Source organism: Abramis brama, assembly GCF_963993115.1.
Source record: "Abramis brama genome assembly, chromosome: 15".
Lineage (NCBI taxonomy): Eukaryota > Metazoa > Chordata > Actinopteri > Cypriniformes > Leuciscidae > Abramis > Abramis brama.
In genome coordinates, this window is record NC_139977.1 from 18,061,436 (window position 1) to 18,079,329 (window position 17,894).

The 17,894-nt window shown below is 37.1% G+C and overlaps 1 protein-coding gene across 4 annotated transcripts in view; it reads left to right on the plus strand.

Moving 5' to 3' along the window:
- The window catches only part of gria1b (glutamate receptor, ionotropic, AMPA 1b), a 52,030-nt gene extending 34,414 nt beyond the window's left edge, over window positions 1–17,616 (plus strand). Inside the window, exons 12-16 of one of the 4 annotated variants that reach the window (XM_084136301.1) lie at window positions 5,489–5,687; window positions 6,820–7,067; window positions 8,998–9,112; window positions 11,922–12,056; window positions 14,285–17,616. In XM_084136301.1, the coding sequence (XP_083992427.1) occupies window positions 5,489–5,687; window positions 6,820–7,067; window positions 8,998–9,112; window positions 11,922–12,056; window positions 14,285–14,443 (856 nt within the window). In that variant the 3' untranslated portion in view covers window positions 14,444–17,616. Of the gene's footprint in view, window positions 1–5,488; window positions 5,700–6,819; window positions 7,068–8,997; window positions 9,113–9,621; window positions 9,737–11,921; window positions 12,057–14,284 lie in introns of all 4 variants that reach the window. The other 3 variants (XM_084136300.1, XM_084136298.1, XM_084136299.1) reach the window with 3 other exon arrangements.
- Window positions 17,617–17,894: the final 278 nt, after the last annotated feature.

Consider the following 17,894-nt stretch of genomic DNA (forward strand, 5'->3'; position numbering starts at 1 on the left):
GCCTTAGTTTAATTAGGGCATTTAAGTGGCTTTTATAAACCTGCTTTAGAAAAAAAATGACATATTTTAAGATTTGTCAATGCAAGTTACTTTCAGTTAAAACAGCTCAAACATGCATTTTAGTCTGGGACTAGGTTTATGCCTTGTCTGTGAAACCGGCGGTTATGGTTTTACATAAAGGTGCTTGTGTGGTTTTTTTTTTGTAATGTGAGGCTATTTGTCAACCATCTTAGAATAAAAAAAAAAGTTATTTGGCATGAGTGTTTTGGTAATGAGGATTGTGTTGGCCAGAAAGAAAGCACCAGGCTGCTTACAGTATTTATCTCTGATAGAAAATGTGTTTGTCCTCAACAAATGTCAGAGCTGCCACTCAGAGCTATGACTGTTCACATTGTTATTCACTCCAACTCATCTGTGCCATTGCTTCATAAAAATCCCAGTTACCTCATCTAGCCTTTCTGCTTCTGATTAGTTTCTGATGAGGTGCTTATGAAGGAATTTCATTAATTCATTATTTCTTATAAAGGTGCCAAAAACAAAGTCTCTTTGACATCTCTAGAGACCGGTAGCAAATAGAGAAGCTACAGTAAGCACACGGGCAATCAAAGCAATTAACTCGGTTCGAGCTGTGCCGTAATCTGAACTCATGAGAAGATGGCACAGATGATTAGCAAGCGCAAAATGTGAGTAGAGAATTGCTGAAGCCCAGCAGCCTGACACAGCTCTGATGGTTTATAAATTAACTCGACACGGTATGATTGCTGCTCCTCTTTTAGTGGTTCACCCAGAAGTGGGAATTGCAGACTGTTTACTATGCATATAATTCACTATCACTGTCACGTCCACTAGCATCAACGCTATAGCATTTCATAACACATTTGAGTGTTGCAGCAGCTAGGCTATGTAAACAGTATGCTTATGTGAACTGTCTTTTTAGATTCTGACTGCTAAAAACGACCTGTTAGTTGAAACCGCCTGTGTTCGTCTGTAGAGAGATGTGTGCTTTATTTGAAGCACACATCTTGAGAGCTGTAACATTAGTTTAGGGTCACCGTGATTTTGACAAATAAGAAATGTTCCTTGATCAACATATTTTGTTGATCCTGGACCTGGAACAACTTTCATATCCCTACCCATAACTTCTCCCTAAAATCCGAGGGAAATGATAGGTGAATAGCACTGATGTAGAAGCACGTAACCCTTGCCTAAGCCTAAACTTGACATTAGGAGTCACAAAATACCGGTATTGACGGTAATCTGTGATATTTAAAAAATGAAATATCGTTATCATGTTAAATGGTATTGGCGATAACCGTAATATTTCAAACGAATAGTAAACGTATGATAATATTACACGTAAATAATCCAGCGCCAGTCTCTGGATGACATCCCAACGAACAGTAGGTGGCGGTATTGCACCTTATTGCTGGTTGCCACATGTTTTCATTTAAAACTCGTTAATTACCTCAGTCTGCACCTGCCAATCAACAGTGAGCGCAAAAGGGGGCAAAACCACCCACTATTCACCCGCCTCCGCTATCTTACAGTTTTGGCCCCACACAATAGGAGTAGTAAGTAGTGAACACACACACACAGAGCAGTGGGGAGCGTTTGTGGGTTAGGTGCCTCGCTTAAGGACAACTCAGTAATTTCCTGCCGGTATTGAGAATCGAACCCGTAAGCTTCAGGTTACCAAATCTGACTCTCTTACCATTAGGCCATGACTGTCCCTATCCCTTTGAATCCCTCTGTGCTTTTAGTGCAAATGTGTGCTCATTCGGACAAAAACTTGTGGATTATCCTATGTTTAGTATTTTTTTCCATTTTTGCCCAAAATAGGACGATGTGAGCATTATGGAGCGTTAAACTCTTACATATAATTTATGTTTCATTCATACTCGATGCCGGAGTGAGACTCATGAGTAATAAGTTCCAGGAAATCCATAATATGGAGAAAAATATTTGCGATCATTTTGGCTGAATAAAACGCAGATAGAGACATTTTGACTGATTTAACATGAAGAGAATTAACACACCATTGCTACAATATTATGGTTTAACTGTGTTCTTCAAGTCATGTCTGATATTTTCATAAGGATAATGTATTTATAATACAAAGCCAATCGACAGTCTTTTAATTAAATATCTTTTTAATTAAATATCTAAATATATTTTTAATTTAAATTTGACTGATAGTATTATTTTTATTTTTTATTTTTGCAAGATTTCTATAGATATCGCAATATATCGTTATCATGAATTCTTTTGGCCACGGTAACCATTTCACGAGTTCACCCTTACATCAATTAAACAGAGTAAAAATTATGCATATTTGGCGTGCTGTCCGGGGGAGGGCTCCGAGCTCGGAAATTTTGCCCGAATCCAGAGTACTCCCCCCATTGTTGTAAGAGTATTTAGGACTAGAAGTGAGGAGATGGGGTGGTGGAGGGATGCTGTTAAACTGTCAACGGACGGAGGTAAGTTTGCAGTATATATATATATACACCTCTTACCTCGTTGATTGGGTTGATTAACAGAGTGTGGTCCACTCGTGTCTAATTAGGTTTGATTGTCTGAATGTGCTCCACATGTGTTTAATTAGGTTTAATATCTGTGCTCCTCCCGAACTTTGTTAATAAAACATCATGTAGTGAAAAATCTGATATCGTGACATAAGCCCTATTTGACATGAACTGTAAACTTCTGATTGGTTGATTGGAATGTTGTTCTAGGATCAACAAAGATGCTGATCCAAGAACATGTTGTACTTGGTGAAATCACGTTTACCTTAATTTTACAGTCCCGCACTTGTGTGTACTTAGTGTACTTACCTAAGAAAGTACTAGGTAACATAAGGTAACTTCATGGGTTAAGGTTAGATTTAGGGGTGGGTTCAGGGTTAGTACCTAGTTTTTACTGTAATTACTATAATAAGTACATAGTATGTACATCGGCAACAGGACTGAGAAAAAGTAATAGATTAAAAGTAATAGATCGGTAATAGATTCATTAATGTGATTATTTGAATTAAGTGTGAAGTAACGTTTACATTTGTTGAAATACCACCAGGAAGTACATGATATAAGCTAACTTAGCCGTGCTAACCAGCCAAACATTGACGCCTTGGAAAATACACACTGCCCCTTTAAGTTATTTTAGCCACAGATGTCAGTTTTTTCAGCTGTAAAACCCAGTGCCCTCATTACTGTAGACAGAATGACCTCTACTGAACTACTACTGTGAATCTTGGTATGAAGAGTAGGCTACTCACCATGAGGGATGATGTAGATGTGACTCCTAAGAAAGCTGTCACATAAAGGCCCAATGAATTTTCCAACGAGTTAAATTGGCCTGGAGGCGATGATCTGTCTGTTCACACCTGCTGAAGAATAAACCAAGAGCACTCCAGGATATGAGCACGGAGAAGTGTGTGTGTGTGTGTGAGAAATAGAGCGAGCAGTTACCCCGAGGAAGCAATACATGTTGTGTGCCTTAGGAACATTATTTGAGATGTGGAGTGTGTCTTTGTGTCTGTGTTTGTGCGGGGTCAGACCATCAGGCTTTCAGCCAGCATGACAGTTCAACCCAGGCGCCGTGGTGCCCCCTTCCTCCCGTGGGCCTCCGACTGTCACTTCAGCTTTGTCCAGATTCCCTTTCCCCCGTACAAAAATACTCTCCGGTTTACAAACACTTCCATACGCAATGACACTAGCAGGTCACACACACATTACGTTTAGGTCACAAGCACATTAGTGTAATTTCACAATACAAACACACATACACAGAAGCCTGGAGGGAGGTCTTGCTCGGGCCTTTCCCACTGTCGAGGTGACCTTGCCATCCCGAGTGTTTGGAAATGTTCTGCAGTGTTTAACTGAACTGTGACACCAGAGTACGAAGAGATGATCAGCATGTCACAATGTTCTCAACAGCGCGCTTCAAAGTTTCTGTAATGGAACGGACATTTTGCAGCATTACAATGTAGAACGACAAGGAGACTATTATTTTTAGTTACAGCTCTATTGTGAGTCGTCTTGTCTCCATGGAGACGTGATTGAGTGTGTTTGAAACAATGTTTGTCCACGAGAACCTTTTACTTTGCTTTCAGTGTAGGAGTGACCCAAATTCTCCGGATTAGATTGATAATTCATTTTGAGCATTCATTAGGGGATTTGCATGGTATTCTTCTAATGCAAGTTGTGTGTGTTCAAATATTTTTGAGCCCTGTAATAGTTTCTTAAAGGTGTTACATGACCTCTCACTTATCAAAATGCAGATATTCTGCTTTTTTAAGATCATTTTAAGAAAATGTGTGCTGTTTTTTCCAAGGTAATAGAAGGTATGGTTCTGTTAATGGCAGTTAAGTTGAATGTAGACTTTTATTAGAAAGCATGAACTATAATTTCTGTTTTGGATCTATTAACATTCCAACAATGTTCCAACAACTTTGTAATGCAGGACATTTTGCTTCCCTATAAAAATTCAAAGTGGTTTATGGGCTCCTTTAATATAACTGATAATATCATTGGAGGCTGTGAAGAGAATGTATATTTCCCTTGAAAGTGAAAAAGGGCGGAATTGTGCTCAGCATGTATTGGAAAGCAGAACTTTAGTGCAAGCTTGGCAGAACAGGATCTTTGATTAAATTTAAGACTTTCATTCAAAGGGAACGGTGAAAGATGAACAATGTTTTTAACATTTGAGGACAGTCAGATTAATAAACATAGCCTATGCATAGAGAAGTCAGAGATCAAACCAAGTCATATCTTTGTGGAAAAAGAGCATGAGGTGTTATATCATGTTTTTAAAATATTATTATTATTATTGTTATTGTTATTGTTATTAGTTATACAAGCAAAAGTCAACTTTTATAACTTTCAAGTTTCATACTTTTAATTTATTTCAATCACTTTTGATGTTGATGTTATTGCACAATTTAATATATTCAAAATGAAAAATAACATCTAAAAATTTTTAATTTACTGGGGGCTTTGGGGGACAATTTTTCAAAATACTGGGAATGTTTCTTGCATACTGACTCTCATAAAACTGTTCAGTTTCAGGATCAGTTTTACTACATCCATACAGAAACACAATTATATATTACAAAGATGTTTTATTGTAACTTCAGCAGTCATCCGGTCTGTTCATTAAGCTCATATATAGGTGATATTTTAGACATTTTGAGCTGAGATGATAATTAAATTCTGCCATACAAAGACTTTAAATTACTTTACTTTTGTTTAAACTCTGATCCAGATCTGATTTATGACTAGATTGGCCAATAAGAAGACCTTTTTTCATCATATATGCCTGCTGATAAAGTCATTCGTTTATTAATTAATCTGTTATCTTTCCACTGTGTGCACAGCTAGAAATGGAAATCATATTAAAATTCAGACACTTCATAATGAGTCTAATTTGATAGGGATCACTGCAATATTCCAGACAATTAACCACCTGTTTGTTGTTAAACTGTACCCCCCAGATCTCTCTCTGGTCGTATAGTTGGAGGTGTGTGGTGGTTCTTCACTCTGATTATCATCTCCTCGTACACAGCCAATTTGGCTGCCTTCCTCACTGTGGAAAGGATGGTGTCACCCATTGAGAGTGCCGAGGATCTAGCCAAGCAAACAGAGATTGCTTATGGAACTCTGGATGGAGGATCCACCAAAGAGTTCTTCAGGGTAAGAGAAAAAGTATGTTACTATACTCTTATTCAAAATGTGCAAAAATTTTGCTTTTATCAGTACTCTCAAAGATTGTGCCTTAGCTTTGTACCTTATCTACCACTAAAAGGTGCATATTAATACTTCAATGTACCAATATTCACCTCTAAGGTATTAATATGCACCCTTTGGAGAAGATAAGGTACAAATATGAGAGTACTACCATGGTGAGAAGCTTTTGTTGCCCTAAAGGTACAGTTTTTGCACATTTTATCCATACACCAAGAATACAAACAGAATTGATCTAAATGTCCTGAATTGACACGCTGAAGGACCACGATATCAGGTACTTTGTGTATTTTAAATTCAAGTTTAGAAATGTAAAAAAGAAGAAGGACGCCTTCCGTCTATGTCTGTGTTTCACGTGGTATATTTGCTATCTTCAGTTCTGTGTGGGAGTATATAGACAGACTGTTTGTGGCAGATTTATGTGAGGAAAAGGCAGAAATTGATGTTTTAAGATGTTATTCAATTATAATCGACATCTTTCAAACTTTATTCATGTACACTACGTTTAAAAGTTTGGGGTTAAAGATTTTTTTTCACCAAGGCTGCACATATTTTATCAAGAATACAGTAAAAACAGCGATATAATGTAATATTATTACAATTTAAAATAACTGTTTTTTATTTTAATATATTTTAAAATGCAATTTATTCCTCTCATGGCAAAACTGAATTTTCAGCATTTGCTGCTCAAGAAACATTTCTTATCATTATCAGTGTTAAAAACAGTGTTGCTTTACATTATTGTGGAAATCATGATACTTTTTTCAGAATTCTTTGAGGTATGGAAAGTTTAAAAAAGAAGCTTTTATTTAAAATAGAAAAAGTTATAGTTGTAAAATTATAAAGTTATGAAAGTCTTTACTGTCACTTTTGATCAATTGAATGCATCCTTGCAGAATAAAAGTAATAATTTATTTTTTTTAAAAATACCCCAAACTGTAGTGTATTTTTAAATATGGTACAAAGCAGCAGTTCTTTTGAACTATTACCTTTGATCAATGCATCGTGTACACCAAACATATTGAGGCAAACACAGAAATCTGACTTCTTAACCTGACTTCATTATTACCCCCTTCCTCAGAGATCAAAGATCGCAGTATTTGAGAAGATGTGGTCCTACATGAAGTCTGCAGAGCCTTCTGTATTTGTGAAGACGACAGACGACGGTGTCGTGCGGGTGAGGAAGTCCAAAGGGAAGTATGCTTATCTGCTGGAATCCACTATGAATGAATACATTGAACAGCGCAAACCATGTGACACCATGAAGGTGGGAGGAAACCTGGACTCAAAGGGCTATGGAGTAGCCACACCCAAAGGATCCGCCTTGAGGTACACCTGAGCCCCCTAATACTTCAACCAAAAATGTTTTCTTTTTTGACAATGATTATGAATCATTAAAAGTATGAGAGTTTACATTGGAGAGTTTGCGAAGGCACTACAAGTGTGTAAGGGCTTCTCCTACAAATGGCTAACTTAAAATGTTTATCCTTACTCAGTTTAATATGCATAGACAATTTTAAGTATCCAAAGTATTTAGTATCCAAAAAATTGCATACTTCAGCTTTAAAATTAATATAATTTTTTTTGTCTATTTTCAAATTAATGTAATAAAGTAGCCACAACTAAAGTTAAATAAGACTTAGCTTAAGAGTTCTGTAGGACCGAGCTTATCATTTTTCAAAGAAGCATCTCCTCTGTAACCTCTGATTTTATGTGTTGACTGAAATTAATTGTCTGTTTATGTTCTGTACCATCAACTCTCTTTACCACAAAATGTATACTCCTGCTTATCATAATTCCATCATCAAGATCGCTATTTTTAATGTTTATGTTATTATCACGTCTCATACTTGCATCTCACCACATTGACTAAATGCATTTCAATACTTCTGTTCTTTTATACATACATCAAAGAACACATCCTTGAGAATAATGACCACAGCGGCCCACAAAGCCCATTGTGCTTTTTTAAATGCTAAACTCTGATCTGAATAAGAGCTGTGTGCCTGTTCAGTAGCATTCAACTATAGAAAACATTTCGTAAGAGTTGATTTCAACATCTAGACTCCATTTAACAATACAGATACACTACCATTCAAAAGTTTGGGGTCGGTAAGATTTTTTAAATGTTTTCGACTGCACCAAGACTTATTTAATCAAAATAATTGTTTTCTTTTTTGTTATTTATTCTGTGATGGCAAAGCTGGATTTTCAGCATCATTACTCCAGTCTTCAGTGTCACATGATCCTTCAGAAATCATTCTAATCTGCTGATTTGCTGCTCAAGAAACATTTCTGATTATTATCAATGTTGAAAACCAGTTGTGCTGCTTAATATTTTTGTGGAAACTGTGATACTTTTCAGGATTCTTTGATAAATAGAAAAAAGCAGTTTATTTTGAACATTTATCCATTTTAATGTATTCCATGCACCTAAAATATTGTCTCACAGACACTTAAATTGCTCATAAAGGCCTTTCAAACAGTAACACAAATGTTTCTCTCCTACTAGTCCAAAGCTGATGAACGTAAATGTTGACCATCAACATCATCTTTCTCTCAAATTCTCCTCTCATGTGCTCCATTTTAGATGTTGTGATGGTTTTACCTATCATTATCCTCCCTGACATCCTTGTTGTCTTGTGTACTCTGCCGATTTCAGATTAACAGTCATGGATGAAGTCTGGCTTTGTTTTAGTCATCCATAAGCACAACGGCCTCTTTCTCCCCCTGTCTCGAGGGGTACAGAAAGAAGTCAGGGATTTTACAGAGAAAGACACCGCCACACATATGAGAATGGGCCGCATTAAGAGCGCTCTGGGTTTGATTGCAGTGTTGGGATTTCCCAAAATATGGAACGCAACCACGGCGTATTCGATTTTCCAGAGCTAATCTACAGTAATATTGACTTTATCTGGGAATCCTCTTACGCAGACCACGCTGTGACAAAGGGCTTAAATCCAGAGCATTGCTAATTCGTCCCGTTTCCTCTCCCACAATACGAGGTCTTGCTCAGTAAAATCTCTCAGAATTTGGTCACAGTACTTTTTTTTTTTTTTTTTTTTTTACACTTTAGCACAACACAAGACAACTAATATTACATCAACAAGCCCAGCAGAGCCAGGCACACAGTCAGATCAGTTTTATGTTCTGTTCACTTCCTCTACGACTTAATAGACTCACTTTTATTTGACACAACCTCTGCCTCGCCGTATCATATCACCAATGTTGACCCAGCTTATTTTATTATCATTTCAAGAAACCCAGTAAACCTGGCAGTGTTAAAACTGAACGAGCAGGGCCTGTTGGACAAATTGAAAAACAAATGGTGGTACGACAAGGGAGAGTGTGGCAGCGGAGGAGGTGATTCCAAGGTCAGCCCCAATATGAGCTATCCAGCGGGTAACCACCACCTTGGGGGGGTAACCGGCAACCTCAGTTAACAAACACCTCGGCTGCAGTTGTACACCAATTGAACATATTCCAACTCGTTTTTTGGTTTAATGCAACTGAGGCGTTTAAATGATTGACAGTCAATTATAACATTGAGTATCATACTCAAAATTGTGCAAATCCGAGTGTTTTCGATCTCTTTTGCCGGTTACCCAAAGTGATATAGTAATACACATCTTGCAGTAGGGAGAAAGGTCACAAAAGCTAGATGGAGTATTAATGCATATCACTTTGGCAGTGACAGTTTTCAAACTCTGTGACTGTGCTGTTCTTTCCTTTTTTTCTGCTTTTGTTTTGTTTGTTTTCTTTTCTATTTATCTGTAGACATGTAGAACGCATCAAAAAGTAATTATGGGTGTATGTTTGCTTAAATGCTGAATAACATAAGATAACATGGGTAATGTTATTTATGTTATTTTCCTGGTTGAAGAATCCCCGTAAACCTAGCGGTGTTGAAACTCAATGAGCAAGCCGTCTTAGACAAACTGAAAAACAAATGGTGGTACGATAAGGGGGAGTGTGGAAGCAAGGACTCCGCCAGAAAGGTCAGTTCACTCATTGGTCCTTTCCCTCACTTAGAGATACAGCTTTAGTGCTTTACTAAAGGCCCTGTCCTCCTCTCTCTCAAACACGCACCACAGCCAACGCTCTGTCTCCAATCTGCCATTTACCAAGAGACTTGTGCGCACTGTCATCATGTTGCTGTCTGGCCCCTATTACTTCCCACATTACAAAATAGATGTGATGCTTGTGGTGTATTTATAGAAATAGGCAACATAGTTTTTTTTCTTCTTCACTCATTTCAGTGCTTGGTTCTGAGCTTGCCTCATTTACAAATTATTGAGCTTTTCCTGCTTATTCGGTCGCATTCTCTAACCGTGCGTACGTACATATTCATGTGTAAAACTCAAACCTCTTCACTAATAAATCATGTGTTCATCAATAAATTCACTTGCTTAAGGATAAAATCAGACTCTGGGTTCAAGAGTTATATTGTATTATATTATATTATATTATATTACATTATATTATTACAAATATACAATTTTATTATATAAATGAATGAAGTAAATTTTATATATATATATAAACGTAACTGTAAAAAAATATATATTAGCAGTCACATCTGTTTTAAACTTATTATTCAGATATAACATTAATAAACTATTATACTTCAGAAAAGAGAGGTCAGAATAATGCGTTTTAACCTATAGTGGCAAAAATATTAATATGAAAGAGTAGCTAATCCTAATTAGTTTACATTAAATCAGAATACTATTATTATAGTCTTGAATTATGCTAATTTCATAAGTATATTAAAGGGATCTTATCTTAAAATCAACCTAGGGTCCTTTGCACCATGACCTCGAGCCAAACACCCCCCCAGAAGCCTTTTTTCCCATGGTCGAACATTATTAAAGTTAGAGCTTATTTAGAGATATCAGCCGAATGGCTTAGTGCAGGCGCTAATGGATCCAAGTTTGTGTCTCGTAAATTACCCCACTAATAATGCCCAGAATGGTACCAAACCTGGCTCAAGGTCATGTTGCAAAGGACCCTAGGTTGATTTTACTCCGAACCATCCCTTTAAGTATATTCAGCTCCATTACTCCAGTGAATTTATACATGAAGCCATACAAGTAATAAGCAAAGAGATATTCCGACCTTGCCTTTATTCTAGAGGAATTATATCAATAGGCCTACATGTTAAATGGACAATACATTAAATGGACAATACATAAAATCCACAGAATTTTAATAATTAAGATAAACCAATATGAAACACTGAGGTGCTCAGTATATTTGCTTGTTCGGTATTTATTTATTTATTTTCCCATGGTATCTGCTTCTTCCTAAACTCCTCCTCATAACAACAGCAACATATAAAGCCTAAAGCCACGCATTCATCTCAGCATGAGTAAATGGCAGTCTGGAGAGAAAAGCGTTGCCATGGAATGCCCTCTAGCAGGATTGCTCTTCCCCTTAGAGTCCTTCAATGCTGTCTTGTCTCTGTCCAAAGACAATGTGCATGCCAATGGATGAGACCTCAATATGGTCACCAAACAGATGCATGTCACTGACTCCCACCACCCCTGACGTGACGTCTCTGCCACCAGAGACAGAGAGAGACGCCAAAGGGTCTCAGTTATGACCTTTGGGCAAGAAATCTTAACACAGAAGCCAAGAAATTCTATAAACAAGACAAAAAACTTGGTTTATACCTGCATGTTTTAAATAGTAAGGACTATATATTTTATATCAGAGGTATAGATATAGTTCAAATGTAAACAGGGAGATATCTTTGATTTTATTCATATTTTATTATTAAATATTAATATTATTTATTTATTTATAATTATTTGTTAAAATTGAAACCACTATGCCAAGACAGTCAGAAATTCCTGAAAGATTGTTTGTTCCAAGTTGACGCATGCGTTTGCATGATTTAGGCAGCTCTTTTTATTGCTGATTCATTTTAAATAGTGACAGAATGAATACCATAATTATCATAATATAAATATATAGCGAATGTATAAGTATCTAGATTTGGTTGTGTACATTAAGTGTACGTTATATCTATAGCTGTAAATATCATGTTGTGTGTTTATTCAATAGCTGTAATTGAAAGAGATAATTTATGTTTGTTGCTGTCCTGTAGATTTGTGTGTGTTAATGTGTTTGTGTGACAGATCACAGTTCGAGTGTTTGATTGTCGTCTCTGCTCTGCAGGATAAGACCAGCGCTCTGAGCCTCAGTAATGTGGCTGGAGTTTTCTACATTCTGATTGGCGGGCTTGGGCTTGCCATGCTGGTGGCCCTTGTTGAGTTCTGTTACAAATCCAGAATTGAGTCTCGAAGGATGAAGGTGTGTAAAAACCATTATAACCCATTTAGCATCTACAGCCCAGTATAGTGCCGTATTTAGATCCATTCACATTTAATTATGGGCTTTGCATTTGGCACTTATATTGTTTTATAACTTATATCGTATACTGACCTCACTTCCTCTTGGGGATCTGGCAGAGGAACGTGTTGGCATTTAAGAGGTAATTGTGGGTGGGTGTAAACATCATACCACCCACTGCGCCTCTCTCTAATCCTGGAGCACATTGCTCTCAAATGCTTACAAAATTAAGAAGATACAGTGACTTATATAGATTTAATTACCCACAAACCCATGTGGTGACTCATAATTTTCATTTAAGGTCTTTCAAAGGGAAATCTGAGAGGTAATTTTAAGACATGGTTTACGAAACACACAGCATTGCCTAAATATATTTTTCAGACAGCATGTAGGAACTGCAATTTTGGTCACACTTTACATTAAGTAGCCTTAACCTCTATGTAATAGCATTAAATACAGCGGGGAAAATAAGTATTGAACACGTCATCATTTTTCTCAGTAAATATATTTCCAAAGGTGCTATTGAAATGAAATTTTCACCAGATGTTGGTAACAACCCAAGTAAGCCATACATACAAAGAAACAAACAAAAATAAGTTCAGAAATTAAGTTATGTGTAATAATGTGAAATGACACAGGGAAAAAGTATTGAACACATGAAGAAAGGGAGGCGCCAAGACAACTGCTGAAAACTTACAGTAATTAAAAAGCAATCCATGTCAGTGGAAATTAATAACAGCTGGTTCAGTCCCAAATGATGGCCTACAAAAAGGTCTCATTGCCAAGGTGTCACACAAGACACATCTCATGATGGGTAAAAGCAAAGAGCTGTCTCAAGACCTTCGCAACCTAATTGTTGCAAAACATAATGATGGCATTGGTTATAGGCGCCATTCTAAGCTTCTGAATGGTCCAGTGAGCACTTTTGGGGCCATAATACGGAAGTGGAAAGACAATAATTTCACCATAAATTTGCCTTGACCAGTGCTCCTCGCAAGATTTCTGATAGAGGAGTGAAAAGAATATTTTATGTATGGCTTACTTGGGTTGTTACCAACATCTGGTGAAAATTTCATGTCAATAGCACCTTTGGAAATATATTTACTGAGAAAAATTATGACGTGTTCAATACTTATTTTCCCCGCTGTACCTACAAGACTATGGATTTACTGTGTAACTACATGTTGTTCTGAAAATTCCCACATTTACTGCTAATGAGTTTGAGGAATGGTTAGGTTTAGGAGTAGGGTAGGGTTAAGGTTAGGTTTTGGGGTGTTTTACGATCGGGGTAAAGTTAACAGTGTAACTACAAATGTAAGTACTTTAAATGTAATTACAATGCAACAACATGTATGTACATGCGTAAGTTGTATCAAATGGTTAAGTAAGGCCACCTAATATAAAGTGTGAGCGCAATTTTAAAATGATTAGATTGCCATGATAACTTGAGTACGTTTTCTTTTCCTGTGTTTATGTATTTCTTGCTGAAACAGTACATTTTGGTGGGACATATCAAAATAGACCTAATATGACTTATTTTCTTCAGTTCATGAGAACGACATGAGGGAGAGTAAACGATGACATAATTTTAGTTTTTGGGTCAACTATCCCTTTAAGTTTAACACTGTTATGTATTTCACCTTGTTTTTTTGTCTTCTTCCGCTATGTGACATTCTTCTTCATTCTTCAAGTGTTAAGACATTACAATCGCATAACAGCCACATTTAAAATATCACAGCAACAAATCGCTGTTGCTTGCAGGCCAATTAGTCTGCATGAGCCTGAGCAACATAATCCCCAACAATCCACTGAAGTGTTCTGGATTTAAATCATTTATTCGTCAAGGATGTGCAAGCCAACATCCACATCATTAGCTCCAGTTTCAAGCCTACAGGGTTTCATTATGTAAAATTGCTACATGAGAGAGTGGCTTTAAGTTAGTGTGGCACTGGTCTCATCCTTGCTGCACTTGATGGCTGTTATTTTTCACCATTTCTTATCATGAATCATTGCCTGTACCGACTGGAGCAAATCCTTAGATCAAATGAAATATGTTTACGCGTAATTGAGGTCAGAGCTGGTGAGTACAGTTAGCCGGCTTTAAAAAAGCTCTCTCTTGTCGTTTGTGCTGCAATGCCTGTGCAGTGTGCTGAGCAGCTTCTTTGTGTTTTTTTTTTTTTTTGTCCTAGCAAATCATTGATGCAGCCATGCTCAGCTCCACACTGACCAGGATGGGCAGCGGAGGTGAGAACGGACGCGTGATGGCCCATGACTTCCCCAAAGCGGCACAGACTCTGCCATGTATGGGCCAGGCGGCCGCCATGGGCCTCAGCACCACTGGGATGTAAACGGCCATCAGCCTCTCTGAGATCAGGGGACATCAGGAGACCAAGAGTGGGAGAGGATGTGAGAGACACTGCAGCGTACAGCTCACCTGCCACTAAAGTACTGCCAAATGGATTCATGGACACACTTTGAGCTCCAAATGAATTTAGATAAGGATGGAGGAAAATTACTTTTCTAATAATAAGATTTTTTTTTGGTGGGGGGGGGGGGGGGGCTTCTCTGGTGCAGGGGAAGGAGACCACGCGTGAGGTGTTTTTATATGAAGCATCATTTTTTGAGAAAACTGAGTTGTCCCTCAATCTCATAAATTACTGACAATTTAACTGCAATGTTTCTTTATTGTCTCGTTTCCCCCAAATCACAATTTTCCAGTTGTGCTAATTTTATTCTTTTCCTCTGCCTTATGATATATCTTTGACTCCATCTCTGTAAGAGGAACATTTTTACACAACATTTTTCTTCAACCATACTTACACATCATTTATCAAATAGTTCAGGTGAAGTGTGTAATTTCTGTGCCACTAGCATCACCAAGCAGAACTGCAAAATAATAACCCTTGTCTGTCATTGGTGAGGTGGGTTAGGATGCACATAGTGCATAGCGCTTACTAAATAGTTGCATATTAATCTGGGAAAGGAAAAAGTATCATAAAGGTATAGCTCATCCAAAAATGAAAATTCTGTCATTATTTACTCACCCTTGTGTCGTTCCAAACCTGTATGACTTTATATTTCTTCTGTGGAACATCTCTTTTTTTTTCCCATGCAACTTTTTTCCAAATGTTTTAGATAGGGATGCACCTATCATATTTTTAGGAGCCTGATTACAAAAACAAAAGTCTCACCATTAAATCCATGTCCCAAGCACACAATTATAAGGTTCTCATTGTAATTGTATGTATTACAGACTTAACTGTATGTTTCTTTTTTGAAGTGATTCAATCATATTTCAAGCAATTCAAAACCATAATGGCAAACAGTGTGCATCTGAAGTGTCTCAGCTGAAGGAAATAATCCATGACAGCTATCCATATCAGCTTTTATATATTGGTCAAATTTTCTGATCAGGCTGATAACGCTAACATTAAAAAGGAACATATATTGGCCGATATATTGTGCATCCCTAGTTTTTGTCTCTCCATTTACTGTCATTGTATGGACTTAATTTGAAACATTCTTCAAAATATCTTCTCTCATGTTCCACAGAAGAAAGAAAGCCACACAGGTTTGAAACAACATGAGGTTGAGTAAATGATGATGCAATTTTCATTTTTGAGTGTACTATCACTTTAAGATTGAAAAAAATGTATACACTTCACCTTTAAGTAAAAATTATGAATGAAATGAATGTTTGTTTGATGTCCTCCCAGGAGAAACTAGGAAGTGTGCTACATCAGTGTGTCAGCTTCATTGCACAGTCTACAAATGTCTTCCTTTCCAACGGGTTTGATTGACAAGCCTCTCTAGGGAAGGTGAGTTCTTCCATAGGTGCGGAGAGGCTGATTACCAGTCCTGTCATTGTTACTGCTGTAGCTCACAGTCTCACCCTTTACTTATGAACACTTCAGATCAATCACCGCTTCCCCTATCCATGCTGCTCGATAGAGCCTGAGAGTTAAAGATGTCAGAGAGAGAAAAGGGGCTGTAGACTACGCTTTTTGTGTTATTGTTATTGTGCCACTTCCGTTCGGTCTTCCTTTCCTGGTTTACATGACATTTTTCTTTTGTAGTAGCTGATGATATGTATAGTACATCATTCCCACACTGAACGGCTAATAAGTTGTGACAGTATTAACAGATTCAAGGGCAGCATGAGCACCCAGCAGACCGTCTACCTAGAAACCCTGAAACTTCTGTTTGTAATAATATTGTCATTGTAATAACAGTTTAAATATTGTCACGTAGACAACGATTCCATGAAAAGAATTTTATGGAAATCTGCCTAATAGCGGACACAGGGACAACAACATAAATTGCTCGTGCTGTGAGATTAATAGCCTGACTCTAACAGTCCATTTGAGAGGAACAAAGCACGCTGGCGACGGCTTGTTTGCTACAATCATTGCTTTATGCTCCAATAAAATGAACACTTTTGGATACATAAACATGATAGAAATGATGTCATTAGGCAAATGATGATACTCAAACCTATTGCATCTTAAACTGACTTTTAGAATTTTGAGGTGCCACATCAGGCCTTGTGTTTCTCTACCAGACTGGACGCACTGATTCAAGCACAGAACAGGATGCGAGATGGATGAGATGAGCTCTAATGGACCTGATTATCAGATAGGCCTACTATGAACGAGCACAGGTAAAACTGAATGTCAATACTCTAAGCACAAGATCTTCATTCAGCCATACAGGAGAACTTTCTCGGAGGCTCAGTGGTGGAGCTTTTCTCTGTTTGTATCCTTCCTCAATACTTTGCCAGTGGACTTTCCGCAGTCCTTACGTCGTCTGTCCTTTTTATTGTCGATTCCGTTTGTACAAAGTAGAGAGAATCAACCATGACATGACGTGGAACATTTGTGCTGACAAAACGGCACTTTGTGGCCTTTGTTTTTCATTATATGGGTTATTTGTTTTGTTGATTATATTTCGAATTATTTCTGGTCTTGTATTTAAAGTGAAATTCTGTATTTTAGATGTTTTTTGTTGGTTTCGCACTTCTAGTTTTAAATAGGGCTGTCAATCGATTAAACATTTTAATCGAATGAATTACGATATGCTGATTAATTAATCAAATTAATAGCATACTGTGTATTTCCATGTGTGCTGAGAAATAAAAAGAATTTTAAATTCATTAATTGTTTACAAATACAACATTGTTGTGGCATGGCAGCGTTAAGAATTTACAAAAAGTAATTTATTTATTGTCAATAAGTCAGTATATTGTTTCTTTCCATATCATTGAACATAAGCGATCAGTCCATAATTCATTTTGCAATTGATTTGTCAATCAGGAAACAGAAGTTTTTTCATTGTGTTTATTTTATTATTGCTTGTTTTAATCACACTAAATCAACGTATCACATGACAGCCCTAGTTATACGAAAATCTCCTCTTTTTCACATTCACCTCACAAAATACCTTTTAAAAACAGCAGCAAGATGTAATGACAAGAACCAACATGTTGATGAGGAGTATTCGGAAATAAACTTTTCTTACTGAACACTTTTTTGTATTCTATCAGTTTTTTTGCTTTTTTAATATACAGTCTATCTTTTCTCTTGTTTCTCTCTTCTTAGCTAGTTAATGTTTGCATATGATACCTGAATCTACAGCCAAGTGATCTATCTGATCTATCTCTGTCTTTCTGCTCAACGTCATCAGATGAATTCATGTTCACGACTGAGCTGCACTGATTCAGAACATCTTATTTGAGCTCTGTTGGCTCTCAGAGTGCTGTATTGATCTCGATAAATGCCACATTTGTTCTCTTCCTTCTGT